This window comes from Phocoena sinus, chromosome 2 (genome assembly GCF_008692025.1).
Source record: "Phocoena sinus isolate mPhoSin1 chromosome 2, mPhoSin1.pri, whole genome shotgun sequence".
NCBI lineage: Eukaryota > Metazoa > Chordata > Mammalia > Artiodactyla > Phocoenidae > Phocoena > Phocoena sinus.
Window position 1 is genome coordinate 117923615 of NC_045764.1, and position 17664 is coordinate 117941278.

Genomic DNA, 17664 nt, shown 5'->3' on the forward strand with positions numbered 1-17664 from the left:
TTGAGTTGGGGAGTGCTTCCTAAGCAATAGGTAATGTAGTATGTGGAATATAAAACATTTATTGTTGACATGTAAAATTTCTTCAGTGGTTTGTCATGTTCTTCCCCAAAGCTCATGAAAAAGGTGAGGCATCCATAGGTAGGACTCCAAATATGTTTTCCTGTGGCCTTCAACAAGTATATCTTGAGGGACCAGTGTTATTAATGATACTGTATGAAACAACATGGGTGATGTAGTATAATGGAGTCACTAACTGCTGACTGTATGCCTTGGTCTAGTTATTTAGTTTCTCTGGGCTTCATTTTTCTTTTTGTAAACAGTACCCTTCTTTTTTTTTTTTTTTGCGGTACGCGGGCCTCTCACTGTTGTGGCCTCTCCTGTTGCGGAGCACAGGCCCCGGACGCGCAGGCTCAGCGGCCATGGCTCACGGGCCCAGCCACTCCGCGGCATGTGGGATCTTCCCGGACCGGGGCACGAACCCGTGTCCCCTCCATCGGCAGGTGGACTCTCAACCACTGCGCCACCAGGGAAGCCCAACAGTACCCTTCTTATAGAGCTATTGTGATAATTAAATAAGATAATATATATAGAGGTGAAAGAAGAGTTTCTGGCACATGCTCAAGGGCTCATTAAATTAGCTATTATGGTTAAGTAGAAGTAGTAAGTTGGACACTAAATTTTATTTACTTTGGGTTCATTTGTGTGTGTGTATGTGTGTGTGTGTGTGTGTGTGTGCATGTGCGTGTGTCCTGGCCTGGAAGCCCAATCACTATTTTAACAACTAACAATCAATTTAAAAATTATTGAAACATAGTTCATTAGTTGGTGACTTCTTGTCTAATAAATGTAATACTTTATACTAGAAAGCTTGGTAAATAATATAGTCATAATATTTTTTATTAATATTTACCTTTGATAATCTTATTTCTGTGATAAATTCTTATAGAAAACTCTTGAAACTTCTGTATTACTAGTACTGTATTAGACAAGATGCTTTACAATTTGAGTTTATAATATTAAATTCCACACTCAGGTACATTTTTTTCTTGCATGTGATGTTTTTACTGGTATTTGCAGATTGCTTTATGGGAAGCAGTAATTGATTATTGATTATTTTATGACATATAGTAAAAGAAATAAAACACTTTTTGTTTTAAGGAAGTTAACAGCAGAGGAAAACTACCGGTTAGAGAAAGAGGAGAAACTTTCCAAAGCAGATGAAAAGATCAGCCATGCAGCTGAAGAGCTGGAGACCTATAGGTATTGAATATATTTTACCCCTTTCTTTTGAGGTGGGAAGAGTATCCAAAAGCCCAATACCAGAAAAAATAATAAAGCAACCAAAAAAACCCCACATATTTTTGATTCATTATTTTTCCCTTAGATGTCTTGCTATTATGTAATTACACAGAAAATATAGAAAGGAATCGCACTTTCAGTGTGTGCGATTTTAAATCGCTCACGTTAGTTGGATTTGAATATGAGCGATCCTATTTTATGTTAATGTTAAGAACTTTATGAATGTGATTAATTTTAAGGTCTTTCCTTAAAGACCTTAAACATGGGGAAGAATGTATATAATGTTAATCAATTTGAGAAGTATGCCACCAAAAGGAGAGTAAGCCTTAATTAAAGTTATGAAGAAGTGTTTATAAGACCGTACGTCTAGTTTTTACCTTAGCTCAATCCTCACTGAGCTAAGGTAAAATAATAGATATAATAAAAACCCAGAGAAAATAAGTGGCAAGATTCAACAGTATTCCAAATAGTTGTGATACTTCATTTTACATTGGGAAGAGTAAGCTTGAATTTTATCCAAAAGAAGCAATTGTCTTTTTAGTCTTATAAAGGTAATAAATAACAATTTATTTCTTATAGATCATTAATTTCCTAGAGTTCTATTAAGATTATATGAAGTCTGAATAAATCTCCCAATACTATGCTTCTTAAAAATAAAAATAAGCCAGTATACCATCTAATCTTTTCATGATCTTGATTTAGGTAAACCCAAGTAGTAGTACTCCTAAAGCTTAATTAATATTGAAATTATATCAGGAAAAAATATACTTTAGAACCTCGTAAAGGTAATTAACATGTGGAGTTCTAGAGTTAAATGAAACAAAGCACTCTAGGTGTTTTAATTAATATTTTCAGTAGAGATAGTGTGTTCTATAATTTCTTAGTATATGTTAATAGTAGAATGATTATTTGTTCTTTATAGAAAGCGAGCCAAAGATCTAGAAGAAGAATTGGAGAGAACCATTCATTCTTATCAAGGACAGGTAGGTATGTGCGTGCATGTGTGTGTGTGTGTGTGTGACTTAAAACAGTTGTGATTTGTTTGAATTGGTATCTGTTTTGATGCAGGAGTATAGTTACTCTCTTAAGGTTTTGCACATGGCTGTGGAACATTTCTAGGTAGGCAGAGATTCTGGAACAAAAGATATTGTTTAAAGTTGCCATGTGAACTGATGCTGATTTGGGAATTTGGGTTGCATAAATAAATAAACATATATCAGCATTGGGGCCTTTGTTTAGTCTGGCTAGTTGTCTCTTAATTGGCACCTCCTATTGTAGTTGATAATTATGTAAAATAGAAATGTTACTAGACAAAAATTTTAGTTGTCTTTACATTCAGTTTTTGTTTAAAAGTATAATAGAGTAGATCATATGTATATGAAAATTTGCTTTAAAATGTTACTTGCTGACTTTTTAGAGATGCTTGAGTTATTTTTGAGTTTATGAGTTGCGTACTAAATCATAGTGGTAGGTGTGAATGTTTTTTACTGAAAAAAATTGTTGTCAGTACTATTTTAATGACTTTCTTTTTCAGATTATTTCTCATGAGAAAAAAGCACATGATAATTGGGTAAGTATTAAATTTTCTTAGGCTTTTTCATCAAATTGTTCTTTTTCCTAATTTAAATGAGCAGTGTAAAAAGTACACTTTTAAAACTGAGAAAAAAGGTGGTGTTTAAAGAAATCAGTTTCTTTTAATTTCACCAGTAGTGAAATTATGTTCCTTATGAACATACTTTGTTATGATACAGTTATGTACAAAATGTGACCTTTCCTTCTCCGCTTTCAGCACATTGCTTCTTTGCAAGGAGCTTATACTCTTTGAGGGAGGTGAGGTAGTGTTCATGGACTTGTTTCAGGCACTGGATTGTCAACTAATTACTTGTGGACAAATTACTTAAAATTCTCTGGGCCTGTTTACTCATCTGTAAAACAATGGGACTGTACTCAGTAATAATCTAGAGCCCCTCCTAATTCTAAAAGTTATACAGTTCAGGTGTCTGATTCTCATTGTTGAATTACTTGTTACACATTAGGAAAAAGACCATCATGAGAAATGACATGTCAGTGCTCCAGAGGAACTGTATGAGGAAGTGATAAGCATGTAGTTTTTGACTAGTGATCAGGATGATCCCTCTAAAATGAAGAACTATTGTTAATAGCTGGCCTTTGGAAGACTTGTCCCTTGCAGTCTTCAAGGGGAAGCAGTTTGCATAGTGGGTGAATATGGGGTCTGGAGTCAACCTGTCTTGGTTGATATTCTGACTCTATCGTCTACCACCAGTTTCCTTACCTAAAGACAGGGATATCATTAGTACCTATTTCATAGAGTTATTGTGATGGTTAAATAAGATAATTCTGTTAGCCAGGTACCTGACATATAGTAAGCACTCAGTAGATATTAACTGTTAAATTATCACTGTTGTTATACTGAAGCTTGGAAGGTATTTTTGTTTTTAGGCATGGATATTTCTTGGAATGGAGATTTCAACTTACAGTGAGAGATTATATGTGTTGAATATCAAGGTCCTTCCCAATTTTGAGATTTTTGTATGCTTCTGTATTGAGTGGTCAAGTGAAGATTTGTTTTTGAATTAATAAGCTGGGCTTGGAAATGAATTTAGTCTTCTTTACCACTCCTCACCTTTTTTTAAAAAATTTTATTTATTTATTTATTTATTTTTGGCTGTGTTGGGTCTTCATTGCTGCACACAGGCTTTCTCTAGTTGCGGTGAGCGGGGGCTGCTCTTCATTGCGGTGCGCGGGCTTCTCATTGCAGTGGCTTCTCTCATTGTGGAGCACGGGCTCTAGGCGCATGGGCTTCAGTAGTTGCGGCACGCAGGCTCAGTAGTTGTGGCTCACGGGCTCTAGAGCACAGGCTCAGTAGTTGTGGCACACGAGCTTAGTTGCTCTGTGGTATGTGGGATCTTCCCGGGCCAGGGATCGAACCTGTGTCCCCTGCATTGGCGGATTCTCAGCCACTGTGCCACCGGGGAAGCCCTCTCACCAGTTTCTAAATACTCAGATGCAAATTACTTTTTCAAGATGGAGAGGAACTGATGTTAATTAATATCTCATGTTCTAGGCACTGCACTTAAAGGCATTTTACATATATTACTCATTCAATCCATACTGAAACTCTGTAAAATAGGTATTATTATTCAGGTCTTACTGGTGAGGAAATAGCCCAAGGTCACATGATTAGAGAGGGAAGATTGGAAATTGAAAAATTGACCTTTCAGATTCATAAGTCTTGTACTTTTTCTTTTCAATACATTGAATCTCTTGTTTAGTAAATAATGACATTGATTTTAAATTAAAACATGCAGAAAATATGCCCTTCATGTCTCAAATTGAAAAGATATTTTTCAGATTTTATAAAAATAATATATACTTATTGAACAAAAGTTCATACCATGTAGAAAAGTACAAAGAAGTAATCAGCAGTATTACTTTAATTTATTCCATACTTTTCTGATACATTTAGACATAAAGCATATATATATATGTTTAAGAAAACAAAATCATATATTAACGTTTTATACCCTGCTTCCTTAATGTATCATAGATATTTTTTATGAATGTTTTATAATTTATATAAACCTTTCTCATTTTATAAACTTTTAGTTTGTTTCCATTATTTTACTGTTATAAATAATTTCATAATTTCAGATGTTACTTTCTCTATTGAGCATTTCTTTGCTCCATCCTGTTAGATTTAATCTTTTCTTCCTTCAAACTGTCATAGTACTTTGCTTTTTTGTATCCTGTGGCAGGTACTATGGTCATTTATATTTGTCCTTACCACAGATTTAAGCTTATAGGGACTGTTTCATTTTCCATAACACCTGTTCCTAATAGAATCTTTTTTGCATATTGTACATATTTAATATCTGAATACGAATGTTTTGGAATACAGTGCAGTTATTCACTGTAATTACAGTTTTTGCTGACCTTTGGGTATAAACTTTTCAAGTATGAATCATTGCCATCAGTTTATTTTTGTATTTCTCTGTTGTAGGTATATCTTTAATATATACGATACTATAATCAGAGTAGAACTTACTTTTGACTTAACTATGCATTTTTTTTGCCATATGCTTAATAGTAGATATGTTACACTATAGACAACATTTAGAAATGATTTTAGTTCTGCATTATTAAAAGTGAAATGAATTGGTATTTTGTTAACTAAAATTGTTATGGTGTAGTATTCTTTTTTGTTAGTACAAAATTGATTATATAATTATATATCAGAAAAAGATTTACACATAGAATTTTTTTGATATTGAGTGCTAAAATGTGGTTAAGCTACATTTTTGGTGAATATTTGCCCAGTTAAAGTCAATTCTCAGGTGCAGTTCACCATTTTAAGGGAACACGTTTGATAATATAGTTCTTTTTACTTGTAAAAAGTTACAGACTGCGTTAATTTACCTACCTTTTTGTGATCGTTACATTTGCTCTAGTGGATTGCATTAATCTGGCAGGTCTGATGTTCTACACCCTGTTGCTTGTAATCTGGAGAATCCACAGAATAACTGGGAAACATGCAGTATTCTATACAAGCTTAATTTTGCCCACAACTATTTGGGTATATTGCATGTTCTTGGTATAAGTGTAAGCTTTTTTTTCTAAAACATATATACTCTGATTTTTATTAAATGAAAGTGTCTCTAAGCAAATGTAAAAGACTAAAGGAATGTATCTGTACGGTGCTGTGTACTTAATAAACACACAGCATGCTTTGATTATATTCAGCCATTAAAAAAAATGGCCTTTACCAGCTCTGAAACTGTTTTAGACCTTTATAGGTTCACAGAATTATAGTGATTTCTTTCCAGAGACGGTTACTTTGTTCCATAGCCAATGCAGCCATGCATAATGATCCTGAGTCTCAATTCCTAAGCTTGGGTCCTGTTACATTGCTCTTGTCATTTTATTTGGATATTTACAACACCAAATAATGCTAATCCTTGACTTCACATCTAGCTAAAAGCATTTCTTGCAAGTATATGATTAAACTGCAGCCTTAGGCTCATGTCTTCTGGTTATATGAAACTCATTCCCTTTTAAAATAATTTTCTGAATTAGAATTTTTTTACATTGAGTTTACTGAAATGGATACTTAGTTACTTAAGTGACTGGGATATTTGTATGCCATTATTGAGATATGTATGCTTATCTTTCATTTTAAGTTTTCATAAATGTTTTTAAAGATACATTATTTTCCTTAAGTTGGCAGCTCGAACTACTGAAAGAAACCTCAATGATTTAAGGAAAGAAAATGCTCACAACAGACAAAAGTAAGTATCTTAGTGGGAATACTTTAACAACTTTAGTTATGACTTTTATTCTTAGTTGTTATTTTAGTAATTAGTTATAAGGATAACTTTATAAGGATAACTTTATAAGGATAAAGTTTATAAGGATAAACAAGAAAGCTTTCAGTGAACCCAACATATCTAGTGGTAAAGTATCTATTAGTTTTACTAGGAGTTACTAGATTTTTGTTTGAAACACTTGCCTTGGAGAGGTTACTCTAACAGAAGGAAACTTTTCACAGATTCTTTTGTAAAAAGTAACTTTAAAAAAAATTTTTTTTTTAAACCAGTGTAGGTAGCAGGAGATTACCAGAGATGGAGATAGACAGGATGAATCTCTCTGATACAGTACTTCTCAGAGTATTAGCATCTTTTAATGAATAAGTGGATAGAATGTTTATTATTTCTCTTTTTCCCTGGTTTTATTGCATTGGGTGGCATTGCTTTACAATAACAAAATGAATAGGAGGATAAAAGGGTACAGTGTACAATCGAAGGGAAGAGTAAACGCTTTTCTATGAAGATTGTGAAAGTCTTCTCATAGTGTTATAATTTCTTGACAGAATGTACTATTAACATTATCCAGTATTAGTTTTAGTCTTCTTGTCTTTTCTACTCACAAATGAAAACTGAATGATTAAATGTATCATTTCAGATCTGATGGTCAAGAACTAGAAATAAGATTCTTTTAAAATGTCATATTTTTCAGATAAAAAAATTTAGGAGTAAAATAGTGGGATGAGTTAATCAGATTCCAATTTTATGTTATGATTGGAATCATATGGATAACATTATAATGGAAAGCATATGGGACTCAGAGCTGGGAGCCCTGTGTTTTAATCCTGGTACTTTCATTTTGCATAAATCATTTAAACTGCTAGCTTCACTTTCCTTAGTTGTAAAATAATAGACTTGAACTGGTTGACCTTGGAGGACCCTTCAGGATCTTTCTAAAATTTGGATTCTGTGATATAGTACTGTTTATACTCTGTTTTTGAAGAAACAAAACAAAACAATTCCAAGCCTCAACAAAACATCACTATTACTAGGCAAAAAGGAACCTGTTACCCCAAAATAAATAGTGGGGGATATGGAAAGGTATTTTGGTCAGAATAATTTTAAAGGATCTGTTTCTCTTATGTAGATATTGAGATAGTGAAGAGTAGCTTGTACTTAATAGTGGCAGTTTCTTGAAATGTGGGTGCTTCTCTTGGATGAGTAACTTAGAGATGTTTGTTCTTTATTTGCAGGTTAACTGAAACAGAGTTTAAATTTGAACTTTTAGAAAAAGATCCTTACGCACTTGATGCTCCAAATACAGCATTTGGCAGAGGTAGTTTTTTTTTTTTAATCCCTCATTTAAAATGCATGTGTTTTTATACATATTGCATATATAGTTTATATTAGTGTGAATTAACACTGCTAATAAATATTTTAGATTTTGGAGCTAGGGTTCTAATCTGAGTTCTCTCATGGTCTCCCAATTTTCTGAGTTTTGTTCTCTCGCAATAATGTAAATAATGGCTGCCTCCTTTTCTCAGTGGCATTTGGTAAGATAAAGTATGTTTAGTACCTTGAGCTCCTTGAGAAGCAAAGTGCTTTGTACATAGTAAGGTACTCATTAGTTATTTTTTTGGGGAATGAATAAGGATTGCTTAAATGGAATAGCATTGTGACTGTTTATATATTAACTATTCTTTGGAATTTGCTTGAATTATAAAAATAAGATTAAAACAACTGGTTTTAAATTATTTAAAAGTATTCATTAAAAAGTTGGGAAAACCTTAATAATATGAGTTTTGATTTCTTTAATTATCCCTAAAAGAAACAGTTCTTTGTAAGATGTATTTAATATTTCTGTCCATTCATTAATGAGTTAGCATCTTTATGATCTCATACTATTCCAAATAGTTAAAATTTTTCCAAATAATTTTGGTTGAATTGGAATTAAGCTTCTAGGGCAGTGAAAACAAACTTATTTTTATATAGGTAGATTCCCCTTTTAATAACTGTTGAAAAGTTATAAAAATCACTTTTGAGAGTCCAGTTTCATTAAAATGAAAGTATTTCTACATTAAAAAATAGAAGATTGTTATGGATTTCAAATAGGAACAAAATCTGGAGTGGGGGGAATTATTCAGAAGGAATTTTTATCTGAATCTAAAGCAAAAAAGTCTCAGGGTAAATTATGCTTTGATCTTTTGTTGTAACTATATTTGAATATTATATAAGCTACATAATAAAATTTAACATGTTTTGAAAAGTGTTATTTTGGTGGCATTTAAGTTTGTTTGTTTTTTGATGTTGTTGATTTTTGATCTTTGGAAGTATAACCATTATTTGAGAATGGTGAAGTTTGTAAAATGATAAGGCTCTTCTTGGTTATATGGTTTATAGATAAAGTGATTTATTTAATGAATTATTTTATGTAAACTGAATTTTCACTGGTGATGAATCAAAAGTAATTTCTGATGTTTCAGAGTATTTTGTGGGGTTTTTTTTTCCTACTTTTCAAAATGTGAGCTTTTCTCAAGTAATTCATGGCCCAACACAGCCTATCTGGGGCTGGCCCTGATTTAAACAGAGCCCTTCCATGTTACAACCTTCACCAGCTTAAATATCTGGAAACATACTGCCATTAAAAACAAAACAAAACCAAACAAACTTCATGCCCCTCAAGTCCTCTTACTACTCTAAAATATGATGTCCTTTGCTTAATATTGTATGGTTATTCAAGTGTATTAGTTACCAAGGAGATGATGTTTTTATTGACTGAAGTATCCATTTGGTAGATAGACTTTAAAAACAGAGGGTTCAATATTTAATTCTATCCCATATCAGCAAAACCCAAGGCATGATTAGTATTTAAGACAGGGATTAAACTTAAATTGGCAATAGAATAACCTGAAGGTAATTGTTGAAATGGGATTCTAATCTGTAGTGTAGGTAATTGAAACTATGAATTTAAATATGCTGTTTTAATTATTCCAGAGCATTCCCCATATGGTCCCTCACCATTGGGTCGACCTTCACCTGAAATGAGAGCTTTTCTCTCCCCTCCAACTTTGTTGGAGGGTCCACTCAGACTCTCACCTTTGCTTCCAGGGGGAGGAGGAAGAGGTATATTGTTTAAACATCTTTATTACTCTAGATTTCTTCCTTACTTTATATTTTCATCTCAACTTATCTTTAAAATGATCTTTAAAATAAACCTTTGCAAAATACAGGCATTCCTTGCACTTATTCTGGGTTACTTTTGTTTGGAAAAGGAGCTCTGTGACATCTAATTTGAATATATTTTTCCCTTAGAAACACTGTTATAATGGATTACATTTTGTTCAAGGACTTGATATATATCTTTTAAAATCATATTTTAACTTCTTAAAAACTGTATTATACTATATATCACTTTATAAAGGATACATATGATTGTATTTTAATGAAACATTATTGGAATATAGAATTTTAAAAATCTTTTTTACCTTATTATCATGGTCTTTTTCATGGTAGAAAATCAACAAGTGAAAGATCCTTTTTTTTTTTAAAAAAAAAAAGGAATTCAGAAGTGTTCTCTTGAAGGCAGAGTTTTGATGGGAACCTAAAAGAGACCTAAATCATTTGTTAATACTTTGAGAAACTGACCCCAAATTGTCTGCTTTGTTACCTTCTTATGTGTTTTTGAGAATTTCCAGAGCCACTTCAAGCCCAAGCATTAGCTATTGATCTTTCTGCATTTACCTCATCAGCGCTTACCCTGATGTTACCTGTGTATCTGGAGTTTTACTCTTTTGATCTCTCAACTATATTTTGTTTACTTTGTCAAATTACTTTAAAATTTTCCCTTGAGTTGTAGCAAAATTCAAACCTATGTATTACAAAATCAAGAGTCTTAGGTTTTTAGCACCAAATCTGTGTTTATATCATGTCATATTACACACACCAACATAAATATAATTGAAACCAGTCACATGAAATAGCACTACCCTTACTATTTTTGATGCTTTCTGATATCTTCTAGTCAGTTCTATTCCATTTCATTAAAAAAGAATGCTAGTTAAGATTAAGTTAATTTCATGTACCACAGTGGGTTGTAGCCAGCAGTCTGAAAAACAGTGCCCTAGAAATAAGGGTATATAATTGGCAAAACTGCAAATGTGAATCACTGGAAGTTGAATGACATAAGTCAAGGATTGCTTGTAGTCAATTGAATATTTGGAATAACAGTAAAAATTACCTTTGATTTCTCCTCTCCTATCTAAATTACTTTCCTTTCTTTTAAAATTACTTTCAAGATACAGTGTGGTTAGCATTTGCAAGTGTGTTTTACTATTCATTAGAAAAGCTACAGAAGTTTTAGGTAAGTTATCAGCAGGTCTTAAAAAGAGTTGTTTTGAATTAAAAGTTTCTGTGACCCACCCGAGAAGAATGACCTTTCCTTTCCTTTCCTTCCTCTTGTTATCATTTTTTTTTTTGAAAGTTTGGATGAGATATATGTTTGAATAAGGTTGAGTATAGGAAAATAATTTCTTTTTAGAGTAAATTGTATGTAACTTTTGGACTGAATGAAAAATCTTAACCTTTAGAGTTTTCATGTTTGCAGTTTTTCACCTGGTAGTCACTTGGCCTGTACTTTGTTCTCTGGAAGTAAACAATCAGGAGAAAGCCTTTGAATGTCTCCTTTAAAGATCTGTCCTTCACTCTAGACAAACAGCCTAATGGACTCTTGCGCATGTCTCATTGATTTAATTTTCTGCTTTCCCAGCCTTTTTCTTCTAATGAACTGATTAGAAAGATGAACATGCTAGAAGGAATAAGGAAAAGTTGACGTTCTGATATAAAAGTCAGTTGGCCTGACTCTACAAAAGAGAGTAGATAGGACAATTTTAAAGATTACTACATATTAAAAAAAAAATGGTTATACTTACTTGTACAAGTTACCATGAAAAGGTCATATTAGTTTTAGTCTCTCTCTTTTTTTTTAAGATTTATATTTTAGTTATTTATTTTTTACATCTTTATTAGAGTATAATTGCTTTACAGTGGTGTGTTAGTTTCTGCTTTAGTCTCTTCTTTTAAAGGAGGTACTGAAATGTGGGAAGCATTGTAGAAAGATTTCTATTAAAGCAATTTTTTAAAAACTTTTTTGAACTCATTCCCCCTTCAATGACAGATGAAGTATTATTTTGTTATTTAATGTTAAAATTTTTTTAATATTTTTCATTTTAATTGAATATGGGTTATTAATTGAGGTACCATTCTTTCTGTGATCATAGGAAAGGAACTTTAAAATGATTCCCCTTCTTTATTAATGTTAGCATGTCAGTTTTTCTTATCCAAATGAGTGTTACCTTGTTCAAAGTGTTTATTTCGACAGTGCTGTTGTTTTTGAAACTCTTGTTTTAGACTCGCCTTCAGAGTTGTGAGCTGTCTTTGAAGGTGAATTTGATATTTAGAAATTGCTAGAAGCCATTTAAAGCCAGATTTATTTGGCAGATATAAAGTTTGTAATCAGACTGGTTAAAATCATTTTTGGGCAGAAGTAGAGAGTCATGTTACAACATTAAGATCCAGTTTTTTGAGTGGCTCTTAAGTTAATCTGAGTACATTTCTAAAAGAGTTGTTCTAAAAAAATACTTCGAGGGCTTCCCTGGTGGCGCAGTGGTTGAGAATCCGCCTGCCTATGCAGGGGACGCGGGTTCGTGCCCTGGTCCGGGAGGATCCCACATGCCGCAGAACGGTTGGGCCCGTGAGCCATGGCCGCTGAGCCTGTGTGTCCGGAGCCTGTGCTCCGCAGCGGGAGAGGCCACAACAGTGAGAGGCCCCGCGTACCGCAAAAAAAAAAAAAACAAACAAACTTCGAGTCGTTTCAGAAATATTGAAATAGGTATATTAGCCTCTAAGATGACTGTTTTAAAGGCATCATGTGCTTTTTGACTATTGGCATATTAGTTTAAGCAACAAAAACCTGATTTTGTAATTATTACATCTGGTATAGACATCTATTGCTTTGCAATTTACTTTCTACCCTTATTTTTCAGACTTAGTGGTTATAATTTTCAATTTAACCACTGATTTTATGTGTAAATAATGATGGTGATAACATTTAAAAATATTTTATAGGCAAGTGTTTGCTTATGTACATGACAATTATTTTTTCCTTTTTGTCTTAGAAATGGCTTTGGTAGGATAGAGTTACAGTCTAATGTGTCTTAGGGAAACTTTGTTGGAATCTGATTGTTTTTCCTTTTTAAAAAGGTCTGGATTTTATTTGATGATGGATCTTGTAATACTTTTTTAGATAAAACATAGCTGTATTTTTCTTCTTTAATTAGGCTCAAGAGGCCCAGGGAATCCTCTGGACCATCAGATTACCAATGAAAGAGGAGAATCAAGCTCTGATAGGTTAACTGATCCTCATAGAGCATCTTCTGACACTGGGTCCCTTTCACCTCCCTGGGAACAAGATCGTAGGATGATGATTCCTTCATCAGGTATGGAAAGAGTATGTTAGTATGTTTATTTGAAAGGCAAGCAGTATGTGCAACATATAGGAATGGAAGAAAAGAGGAGAACGTGTGTGCCCTGTCTTAAGAAAAGCCATGATATGTATTAGAAAACAACAATACACACATTTCCAAATAGAATAATTAGGGATAATTGTTCACATTACAGAAGGCTGTCCTCTCTGCACCACCCCCATCCCCCCCGCCGCCCCATGGAATGTCTTTATTGTTTTTGTTGCTCATAGAAGTGATACATGTTTATATTTATGTTAGAAAATCCAAACAATGGAGAAATGTATAATTAGGAAAGTGAAAAAAATCCCCCTCATCATCTTAAGCATGCCCTTCTCAGAATTTAGTTTTATATCTTTTAGGGAGTTCCTTTTTGGTATGCATTCATAAACCTAGGTATACCAATTCCTTCATCACTTCTGTGCAGTTATACTATTCACCTTCTTGTAATTGTCTTTTTTTTTTAAAAAAAAAATTTATTTATTTGTTTATTTTTGGCTGTGTGGGTCTTCGTTTCTGTGTGAGGGCTTTCTCTAGTTGCGGCGAGCGGGGACCACTCTTCACCATGGTGCGCGGGCCTTTCACTGTCACGGCCTCTCTTGTGTGGAGCACAAGCTCCAGACGTGCAGGCTCAGTAGTTGTGGCTCACGGGCCTAGTTGCTCCGCGGCATGTGGGATCTTCCCAGACCAGGGCTCGAACCCATGTCCCCTGCGTTGGCAGGCAGATTGTCAACCACTGCGCCACCAGGGAAGCCTGTAATTGTCTTTTTACCTTGAACGGTATATCTTAGATTAATTGCCAAAATAAATATATTTACTAGAAGACTCACAGTAGAACATCCTGAAGTAAGGCAATAACTGCTGTTCTCCTGATAGAACTAAAATCTCCCCTACTTTCTCAAGGGATGTATTTTAAATTATTCAGCTTGCTAAACTTTTATTTATGCATAGTGTTTCACGGACACTGTTATGTAAAATGAACTATGCCTGCTTTGTATAAATTAGTTACAATTAAAAAAATATACTAGTTCAGATTGCTTCCTGAGGAGTTGGAGGTAAGAATACTGTGATAAAAAAACCTTTAATTCCAAGAATTAGCCTTTGCTTTGATAGTGTGTATGTTCTATGAAGTGGTACCTCCTTTGGTTTGATATCACTTTCCTCGGCTTGATATCACTCGAATATCAGCTTCATAAAGACAGAGATTTGTGTCACTTTAGTTCACTGCTGTATCTCCAGCACCTAGAACAATGCTGGACCTGTAGTACTTGCCCAGTAAATATTTGTTGAATGAATGAATACCCCAATAATTCACAGAAAGCTGAATATTTTTTCGTATTGTTTTTATATTTAGAAATATATATGCTGTGACTTAGAAACTTAAGAATCTGTTAGCAGGTGGCATAGAACATCCTTTTTTCAAGGACTTTTTCTTGAGTAACTTTCATTTTAAAGTTTAGCTGTGATAAAAATAAAGATTAATAAACTACAGCCCCTTTCTTAAGGAACGTGATTTCAGGGTTTTGTTGCATATCATATTTCTGTATATCTTTGTAGAGGACATTCCTTTTGAGAATTTACAAGCTGTCAGTACCAAGAGTCCCTGTCACATGCTCTGCCTACCTCCCCAAGTACTATCCAGTGTAGTGATTCTCAAACTTGGCTTATCATCAGAAATAATCTAGGGAACTTCAAAAAAAAATGCAAATACTTGGGTTTCACCTCATTACACCTTTTTTTGGGTAAATTTTATTGAAGTATAGTTGATTTACAATGTTGATTTATATTACACCTTCTGAACATGAACTCTGGAGGTAAGCTCTGTATTTCTTTTTTTTTTTTTTTAAACATCTTTATTGGGGTATAATTGCTTTACAATGGTGTGTTAGTTTCTGCTTTATAACAAAGTGAATCAGCTATACATATACATATGTTCCCATATGTCTTCCCTCTTGCGTCTCCCTCCCTCCCACTCTCCCCATCCCACCCCTCCAGGCTGTCACAAAGCACCGAGCTAATATCCCTGTGCCTTGCGGCTGCTTCCCCCTAGCTATCTACCTTACTACGTTTGTTAGTGTGTATATGTCCATGACTCTCTCTCGCCCTGTCAAAACTCACCCTTCCCCCTCCCCATATCCTCAAGTCCGTTCTCCAGTAGGTCTGCGTCTTTATTCCTATCTTACCCCTAGGTTCTTCATGACATTTTTTTTCCCTTAAATTCCATATATATGTGTTAGCATACGGTATTTGTCTTTTTCTTTCTGACTTACTTCACTCTGTATGACAGACTCTAGGTCTATCCATCTCATTACAAATAGCTCAATTTCATTTCTTTTTAAGGTTGAGTAATATTCCATTGTGTATAGGTGCCACATCTTCTTTATCCATTCATCTGATGATGGGCGCTTAGGTTGTTTCCATCTCCGGGCTATTGTAAATAGAGCTGCAATGAATATTGTGGTACATGACTCTTTTTGAATTATGGTTTTCTCAGGGTATATGCCCAGTAGTGGGATTGCTGGGTCATATGGTAATTCTATTTGTAGTTTTTTAAGGAACCTCCATACTGTTCTCCATAGTGGGTGAACCAATTCACATTCCCACCAGCAGTGCAAGAGTGTCCCCTTTTCTCCACACCCTCTCCAGCATTTATTGTTTCTAGATTTTTTGATGATGGCCATTCTGACTGGTGTGAGATGATATCTCATTGTAGTTTTGATTTGCATTTCTCTAATGATTAATGATGTTGAGCATTCTTTCATGTGTTTGTTGGCATTCTGTATATGTTCTTTGGAGAAATGTCTATTTAGGTCTTCTGCCCATTTTTGGATGGGGTTGTTTTTTTGTTATTGAGCTGCATGAGCTGCTTGTAAATTTTGGAGATTAATCCTTTGTCAGTTGCTTCATTTGCAAATGTTTTCTCCCATTCTGAGGGTTGTCTTTTGGTCTTGCTTATGGTTTCCTTTGCTGTGCAAAAGCTTTGAAGTTTCATTAGGTCCCATTTGTTTATTTTTGTTTTTATTTCCATTACTCTAGGAGGTGGGTCAGAAAGGATCTTGCTGTGATTTATGTCATAGAGTGTTCTTCCTATGTTTTCCTCTAAGAGTTTTATAGTTTCTGGCCTTACATTTAGTTCTTTAATCCATTTTGAGTTTATTTTTGTGTATGGTGTTAGGGAGTGATCTAATCTCATACTTTTACCTGTACCTGTCCAGTTTTCCCAGCACCATTTATTGAAGAGGCTGTCCTTTCTCCACTGTACATTCCTGCCTCCTTTATCAAAGATAAGGTGTCCATATGTGCGTGGGTTTATCTCTGGGCTTTCTATCCTGTTCCACTGATCCATCTTTCTGTTTTTGTGCCAGTACCATACTGTCTTGATTACTGTAGCTTTGTAGTATAGTCTGAAGTCAGGGAGCCTGATTCCTCCAGCTCCTTTTTTCGTTCTCAAGATTGCTTTGGCTATTCAGGGTCTTTTGTGTTTCCATACAAATTGCGAAATTTTTTGTTCTAGTTCTGTGAAAAATGCCAGTGGTAGTTTGATAGGGATTGCATTGAATCTGTAGATTGCTTTGGGTAGTAGAGTCATTTTCACAATGTTGATTCTTCCCATCCAAGAACATGGTATATCTCTCCATCTATTTGTATCATCTTTAATTTCTTTCATCAGTGTCTTATAATTTTCTGCATACAGGTCTTTCGTCTCCTTAGGTAGGTTTATTCCTAGATATTTTATTCTTTTTGTTGCAATGGTAAATGGGAGTGTTTTCTTGATTTCACTTTCAGATTTTTCATCATTAGTATATAGGAATGCCAGAGATTTCTGTGCATTAATTTTGTATCCTGCTACTTTACCAAATTCATTGATTAGCTCTAGTAGTTTTCTGGTAGCATCTTTAGGATTCTCTGTGTATAGTATCATGTCATCTGCAAACAGTGACAGCTTTACTTCTTCTTTTCCGATTTGGATTCCTTTTATTTCCTTTTCTTCTCTGATTGCTGTGGCTAAAACTTCCAAAACTATGTTGAATAAGAGTGGTGAGAGTGGGAAACCTTGTCTTGTTCCTGATCTTAGTGGAAATGCTTTCAGTGTTTCACCATTGAGGATGATGTTGGCTGTGGGCTTGTCATATATGGCCTTTATTATGTTGAGGAAAGTTCCCTCTATGCCTACTTTCTGGAGGGTTTTTATCATAAATGGGTGTTGAATTTTGTCAAAAGCTTTCTCTGCATCTATTGAGATGATCATATGGTTTTTCTCCTTCAATTTGTTAATATGGTTTATCACATTGATAGATTTGCGTATATTGAAGAATCGTTGCATTCCTGGAATAAACCCCACTTGATCATGGTGTATGATCCTTTTAATGTGGTGTTGGATTCTGTTTGCTAGTATTTTGTTGAAGATTTTTGCATCTATGTTCATCAGTGATATTGGCCTGTAGTTTTCTTTCTTTGTGACATCCTTGTCTGGTTTTGGTATCAAGGTGATGGTGGCCTCGTAGAAGGAATTTGGGAGTGTTCCT

General features: G+C 34.2%; 1 protein-coding gene across 13 annotated transcripts in view; it reads left to right on the top strand.

The window, feature by feature from the left end:
* The window catches only part of MIA2 (MIA SH3 domain ER export factor 2), a 114119-nt gene that overhangs the window by 76563 nt on the left and 19892 nt on the right, over positions 1-17664 (top strand). For 10 of the 13 annotated variants that reach the window (XM_032622249.1, XM_032622250.1, XM_032622252.1 and 7 more), the window contains 7 exons: positions 1159-1260; positions 2222-2282; positions 2834-2869; positions 6538-6605; positions 7874-7956; positions 9615-9743; positions 12956-13114. In XM_032622249.1, coding sequence (XP_032478140.1) covers positions 1159-1260; positions 2222-2282; positions 2834-2869; positions 6538-6605; positions 7874-7956; positions 9615-9743; positions 12956-13114 — 638 coding nt within the window. The remainder of the gene's footprint in view (positions 1-1158; positions 1261-2221; positions 2283-2833; positions 2870-6537; positions 6606-7873; positions 7957-9614; positions 9744-12955; positions 13115-17664) is intronic. The other 3 variants (XM_032622253.1, XM_032622255.1, XM_032622261.1) reach the window with 1 other exon arrangement.